Source organism: Haliaeetus leucocephalus, unplaced genomic scaffold (assembly GCF_000737465.1).
Source record: "Haliaeetus leucocephalus isolate CR32 unplaced genomic scaffold, Haliaeetus_leucocephalus-4.0 Scaffold317, whole genome shotgun sequence".
NCBI lineage: Eukaryota > Metazoa > Chordata > Aves > Accipitriformes > Accipitridae > Haliaeetus > Haliaeetus leucocephalus.
Window position 1 is genome coordinate 1802601 of NW_010972753.1, and position 7251 is coordinate 1809851.

Sequence of the window (7251 nt, forward strand, 5' to 3'; positions counted from 1 at the left end):
ACGTGGAAAATGTGAGTTAGCAATAGGAGTGTGAAACCCGTCTGGCCGGGGGGATAGAGGGGAGGTTGCTGGTGACCGTACTGTCCCTACGCAGCAGAGCGGTGCTGGAAACCTGCGTGAGCGGTGTTTTTCCAAGGCTTACGTCTGTTGCGTCCAGCTTCCACCGCTTGCAACGTTTCTCAGAGGTTTGCTCTGATCCGTACCGGCTGCCTGTCATCTCTCGATAAACAAATCGCTGGCCAGTGATTATGATACAGCCACATCCCCTGCCCCGACGATGGGTAAGGCGGTACCAGCAGCTATGTCAGATTTTTACCCACTTCTGCCTTCTCTTTGCCACCGCAGTGGTAGGAGGAGGTTGCGGCCAGCCAGCCCATCGCATACGCTGGATCTTTAATGAAGACAAGTTACCATTAACACGGGGGTCCTTGCGCAAGCCTTTGCGATGGAAGCGCTCGGATGTCCCCGTGACAAACCCGGTGGTAAAAAAGGGTTAGCTCTGCTGGCGGGTGGCCATCCGTCCGGCCGCAGACCATGCACCCGCGCAGTATTTCTTGGGCTGATCAAGAAGAGCAAACAGATGGCACTTTGCCGTGAGAAACCCGCCTTGAGAAATGCAGGCGGCTAGTAGTAAGCAGTGGGGGGCTTGCTGTTTCTGGAGCTGAACGAGGGGCGAGGAGCGGGAGAGGGGCTGCTGCCGAGGACGCCGGACGAGGCGAGGGGAGCCCCGGCCCCGCGGGGTGATGCGCGGTGCCCGATAGGAAGGGGTCCCGCTCGCAGGAGGTCCTAGAGCGGTCGGGTAGTCCCCCTGCTTTTAGGGGCTCCGGGGCTTGCGTTTGCTCCCCACCTTTCTCTCCTTCCACCCGTGGGATTGATTTTGCTGGTGCCTCACCACTTGCATTGACTCTTTGCTCGTTCCTTTTCTCTCACAGGCCAGGGAAGGAGAAGTAGCCGTTATAGATAAAGTTCTGGATAATCCAGCTTTGACGTCTAGAGACTTTCAGGAATGGAAACAAATGTACCTCGATCTCTTCATGGACATCTATCAAAGCAGCACCCCGAGGGACTCTGTTAATGGCTCGTCTGAGGTCGATGCACTTATAGCCTCCTTAGCGCACACTCACTCTTACATTGAAACGCATGTATGAAGGTCTCTCTTTTTGTCCATTTGCTACACTCCTTTACTTAAGTGCATAAAGTAGTTTTTATATCGATATGTGGGAGCTCTAGTAAATTATATTTTAATGTTACTCAACTGTGTGAAGTAAACCTTCAATGGTCAACGACACCACATCTTTAATGAGGATTTGTATATTTTATATGCTACCAACGCTCCCCTTGTGTTTACCTTCTGTGAAATAAGGAACATGATCTTTAGCTATTGAGGAGCAGTATTTAAAAGCATTTTTGGAAGACTGTGGCCTTCACGCAGGAAGTTCTACAAGCTAAATGTTTTGCTATCGAAGGTCACTTTTACAATGGTATTTTATACTATATAATTCCAGTATTGCATTGCATTTTTGGAGTGCAGGTACTATTTTGGTGATGGGAGAAAACCAATTTTTATATTTAATGAGAAACTCTAGGAGTTTTCTTAAATAACAGGGGGAAAGCGTAATGCAGTGGTTGTGTTTCAGTTTTGTCAAACACACAAAAGGGTGAAAATCCGCAGACGGAAATGACTAATGTGAATTTAAGTATCAAAATGTTAGGTCTTACTTCCTTGTGCTTTTTTAAAGCCTGTTGCTAAGGTTTACCATCAGTGCAAAGGGATGCTGGTTTGTATTCTAATCAAGACCAATTTATGTGTTATTTGTCTCTTAATCACATTTGGTTGATTTTTTAAAAAATTAGTCACGGTACTGTCATTTATGCTGCTTTTGTACTGAAGCTATCAGTATAATGTGCAGATTTTGCAAAAGAGAAAATGTAGCCTTTGGACATCCTTGAGAGTGGCGTTTCTCTTGCCCAGAAAAGCAGCAGTGGAAAAGGTTCCCGACGAAATGCTCCGAATCCGAGAGGCTTTGAAAATTCCCACAATAGAAAAGGAATTAATAGGATTTTTCAAGTAGCCTCCTAAGTGTTTTCTGAGCTGTGAAATTTGGCCATATTATATGCAGGGAAAATGTGCGATAGGAGCAGAGCTGAGCACAGAACCTGAAAAATAACCAAGGAGTAAAAAAACCCTCTGGTTTGCTTTTGAAGGGGAAGGGATGCCTCTGGGTTCTGCTGAGTTCACAAGCCAATTAAAATGTTTTAAACTTCCACGAGATTTGAGATGTGCTGGAGACAACCCAGGGAATATGAGTAGAAATAGCTCCGTAGAGTTAGGCACATACCTGGAATAGGAAAGTGGGACGGAAATCGTAAATCACATATTTACTTTTTACGGGCTTGTTTTCGAAAAGTGATCAGAGCATGACAAAATATTTCTGCTGCTTTTCAGTGTTTTGCTGCATAAGTTAGGACTCACAATGCGATTTAATAATGCTCATGTGAAAGGGAAAAGCCTCCTTTTTACTTTTTACAGCGAGTTGTACTCTTCACCAACTTTAGACTATTGCCTGTACAGCTCAGTGAATGTACTTCAAACTGTATGAGCTCTGACACTTCCTGGCAGTTATATCCATGAAGGGATGAAGGAAAGAACGGACAGATTGATTTTCTCTCTCCTTCTTTCTTTCTTTCTTTTTCTTCCTCTCTCTTTCTCTCCCTCTTCCTCTCTCTTTCTCCCCTGTCTTTTTCTCTTTCTCCCCCCCTTTCTCTCTTTTTTCCTTGGTACTTTCTTGCATTTGGATTGCAAATGTTTTGCAGATTTTGCACAATTGTACAGAAGAGTGGCCTTTCTGTAGCCCGTTTTCAGCAATCCTACATTCAAGTCGGTATGGATGACAAATCATGTATTGACGTTTGTATAGAATTCTGAATCCAGTGTAATATTTGTACCATTAGAAGAATATTGTTTGTATAAACTGGACATTTATTTACTGCATGGGTACTGACTTGTATATTATTAAATTTGTGAGGTTTTTGTAAATTTCTCTTAAAAAATGCTTGACTTGAAATGGATTGTGCTATTGTTCCAAGCATTTAGATTCTCTTGCTCTTGTTTTACTGGACCAAAAGTAAATATATTCATATAAAAACCTCTTTATATCTGATGGATGTATATGCACATTGTGTAGTTGATTCCTTGTCAAAACCAAGGCAGTTCAGAAGACTTAGATCTGTTGCTATGCAACAGCTATTCTGCCTGCACTTTACATTAGTAAAGTCAGCTTGATTGCTTTAAAGGTGAAAATTAAACATTACAGTTTTTTAAGCTAGTCTAGTGACAAAGAACATGTGTCCTATCCATTGTGCTGCCTTCTTTTAAGACTATTAAATGTTCTTCTATATATATTTTTATTGTATTAACTCTCAGCCTAGAAAGGGAACACTGTAAAATGAAGTACAATAAATTTAGCTTTTAAATGAATGGTTGTGTGACTCGAGATTCAGTTTACTCCATACCAAAGTGATTCTGTGGCATCTGACCGTTTGGCCAGCCTTGCACAGGTCTGCGGACCTTAAAGTACCCCCGTAATCTGTGCCTTCGAACTCTGCCGACACGGCCAAAAAGAAGTAAGACTATTGCTGTTTCCTACACAGGCAGAGACTGAATAAAGACTTCCGAAAACCTTCGGTTACCACCCTCCCCATCGTACTCTTTGATGAAAGTAAACCTGTTTCGACCGCAGGATTCTCTCATGTACCAGTTCAACAGCTATGAGCAATTTTACCGTTATGAGCAGGTAGGACAAAGCAGTGTATGCTACCGAGGTAAGTGTCCAGGCATTAGTTACAGCAACTCCTGTAACATGTTTCTTACTGTCTAATAACAAGTATATCCATTCAGCTGTGGCCATCTGAACAAACACAAGCTTTTGCATATAAAAGAAATGTACTGTACCGGTAGTGTGCGTCTTTAAAATAAGGCAAAATAAGCATCTGAAAGGCGTGCTACAACCAAGGCTTCTGAGAGAGAAACGGCTTCTATGAAACAGTCACTGTTTTAACTCATGGCCATAACTGAGTCTACGTATCAAAAAATCCATGCTTTCTGTCCAGTAATTTCATGCTGGTTAGCTAAGACGTTCTTGCCTAGTGCGTAGCATATCAAATAATACCTTTTTCTTGGCAGTACTTATTATTAGTTCTCATAGGCATCAATTTTCTAGTCTTTATACAGCTCACTTTCATTTTGCTTAGCCATAGCACAAAAATTCAATAGCACTTACCAGCTGGGAAAATTGCCTCTGATTAAAAAAACAGAAAAGATGGATTATATTTTTTAACCTTTGAAAAATCTGACTTGCAACACCTATTAATTGCTATCTAGGTATTATTCTTCAAAAGTCAAGGATTACGATTCTCGTTCATCGCCTCTGAACATGCTACTTGCTACCTCCTTCCTCAGTGAGGTCAGCTGCCAGCCCTATAAATCCCAGCACCTTTTCCCACACTGGAGCCAGACTTTCTTCCCTTTTTTCCACCAAGCGTTGGGCTTATCAAAGCAAAACCTCCACCCTGTCCCGATCAGCGCCATTGCAGTTTTCTTCTTCTTCTTCTCCAGGACCTCCCTGCTGGCACGTCTCCTGGGGTGGTTATTCGGCAGCGCGCGAGCTCAGCAGTTCAGCCATCTCTTCTGCTGGCCGTCGCCGTCCCGCTCGTCGGCCGGCTCCGAGAGTTGCAGCACCGCGCACTGCAGCCCGCACCAAGGCAAGGGGGCTTTGCAGATCTCTTCCCAGCCATCGTTGTCGATGTCGTAGCCGACCACGTCTTGCGTGGGGACTTCCCGGGAGTTTTGCCATTTCTTTCCCCCGATAAGAAGAGCCGTTTCCTCTACCACTGCCAGGCCGTAGCAAAAGCGATCATAGGTCAGTGGTCTTAACCGAGTCCACTGGTTTTGATCAGGGTCGTATCTTTCTATTTCAGAGAATGGTTCATATAATCCTAAAAAGGTGAATATGGCCTCTCTGATTGTTGCCATCTGATGCCCAAACCGGGCAATGCTCATGGGGGCTTGTTTCATCCACTGCCCTTCGAGCGAGCTCAGAGAATATACGTCCTTGCTTGTGTCGGCTGGGTCCGAGTACTTGCCGCCCGAGATGTATATAGTATTCTTGCAAATGGCGCTGGCGTGGCCATGTATCTTGCACGGCAATTCCCTGGCCTTCGTCCATCTGTCCCTGCTGATGTTGTAGACTTCCACAGACGAATGCAGCGACCCATCCTCACCCCTTCCACCAACGGCAAAGATATCCTTGCCTAGGACGCAACAAGAAAACTGGCATCTCTTTTCCAGCATGCCCGTGATTTGGGTCCACGTGTTAAACCTCGGATCGTAACGATGGACCTTGTTCGTAACCGATAAGATCTGTTCGGTTTTAGCGTCACCCGGGGCACCGCTTTCTATTTCCCCACCCAAGACGTAGAGGAAGTTCCCCACCACGCACACGCTGTGGTTCTGCACCCTGTCCCGCACCTGCGTGAGAGCTCGCCACTTGTGATTGTAAACGTCGAAGGCCACCACATCGCCGACGAGCCCCTCGCTTGCTGTCCCTCCCCCCAGCAGAATGATCTGAGTTTTCTGGTTCCTCAGCGTGGTGGACTTATCCTGCAGGACGGGCTGCTTGAAAACAGATGTATGGTAGTTTATTGCTTTAATGATCAAGCACTTAATACCTGCGGAGAGGGGCACCTCTGACTGCGTGTAGGTTTTTCGCAGCTCTTCCACCGGGATGAGGCCGTATCGTACGTGCTCTAAAAGGCCGCTTGTGTGAGCCAGCCTGGATTTATCCTGCTTCAGCCACAGCAGCACAAGATTCAGCAGGCGGGTTTCTTTCACCATGGGGAGATCTGGTGATTGAACCACTGCTAGCAGAGACCTGAAGTTCAGCTCGAGCAGTCCTGACAAATCCAAGTCCAGCAGCTTCCAGAGATTATTGACAATGTATTTTTCCGTTGCCGCTAAGGCATCTGGCAGGTAGAACCTCCTGGCCACGTTGGCGGAGAAGCAGCAGTTTTCCAAGGCAAGATTGTTAACCAAGTACTGATTGCACAAGCCAATCGCATCGGTCACTTGCAAGTAGCTTGCAGCTTCCAAGGTGTCCTCCAGGCTTTCAAAGGAAAGGGGCAACAGGGAAGTGTAAATGAAATCCAGGACATGCTGGAGACCGGTGGGTGACACAACTTGCAGATGAATTACACTGGCGTTAGACTCTTGGGTGTAACTTTTGAACATGGCTCGGAAGTAGTCACTGGAGCATGCCAACAAGGACTTGTGTGCAGGAAACTCGTTCTCCTTCACTTTCAGCAAAATATCGCACAGAAAGCCCTCTGATCTCAGTGTCTGGTACTGGCCGAGCACGGCGGTGCAGTGCGCTTTGCAGTAGGATAGGAAGTAGCTCATGGTAGGCAACGCTTTCCCCTTCAGTTATTAAAACTAAAATGCAATTAGATATTGAAACAGCTGCCCTACTCAACAGCCATTGCTTGAATGCCCAGCAGACCTCCAGCTGTTAGAGAAAAGCCTAACCAAAAAAAAAAAAGGAATCAGTCCTTTGCCTGGCATAGGGGGACAGTTAGTAGATTTGTAGTGAATTCAATGCATTCCTTTATAGGAAAAACAGCTGAATGTAGTAACAGCTGTAGGATGCTTACTTTTCTCGCCTCCATCGCTTGTGCAAGGATGAATGGTCCACGCTTGTGCCGAGCACTCGCTTGGCTGGCCATCGGGTGACAGATGATGGAGCTAGACGACAATCCCAGCAAATGACACTTAGTGGCTGCTCAGCCGTCGCCCGCGACCCTTCTTGCTCCGCAGGCAGAGCAAATAGATCCTCTCTGGCTGCCAGCGCATGGCTGCGAGCAGACGCAGGCGAGAAGGGACCGCTGGCTTTTCTCCTCTCTTGTTTCTGTTTCAAACTCAGATAAGTTTAGACCCGGCTGCCCCCGGGGCAGCAGCCCCCTTTCCGTCCTCTTTTTGCATGCTCTTAGGAAGCCTCAGCCAAAGATCAACTCAGTGCCCAGGGATTACTACGTGAAGATTTCCCAAGCCCATGACTCTTTGCCCAGCAGGCACCCAGACAACTAAAATACCGTGATTAGTCACTGGTTCGATTTGACATGCATTTCTGGGCTCTTTGCTTCACATGACACTGCCATAACTCAGAGCGACCAGAATAGCCCCAGGCGCATCCCCTCGTC

At 46.2% G+C, this 7251-nt stretch overlaps 2 protein-coding genes across 2 annotated transcripts in view; one reads left to right on the forward strand and one right to left on the reverse strand.

Moving 5' to 3' along the window:
* CNKSR2 (connector enhancer of kinase suppressor of Ras 2) overlaps positions 1 to 1148 on the forward strand; it is a 177758-nt gene extending 176610 nt beyond the window's left edge. The window contains exon 22 of the mRNA XM_010571380.1: positions 933 to 1148. Within this exon, the coding sequence (XP_010569682.1) occupies positions 933 to 1148 (216 nt within the window). The remainder of the gene's footprint in view (positions 1 to 932) is intronic.
* Positions 1149 to 4666: 3518 nt separating this feature from the next.
* KLHL34 (kelch-like family member 34) lies at positions 4667 to 6454 on the reverse strand. The gene has a single exon (XM_010571270.1). The coding sequence runs from the start codon at positions 6452 to 6454 to the stop codon at positions 4667 to 4669; it is 1788 nt and encodes a 595-aa protein (XP_010569572.1).
* Positions 6455 to 7251: the final 797 nt, after the last annotated feature.

Bases quoted from the DNA above. Each gene is read 5' to 3' on its own strand.
- KLHL34 (XM_010571270.1), bottom strand. From the start codon at position 6,454: ATGAGCTACTTCCTATCCTACTGCAAAGCGCACTGCACCGCCGTGCTC.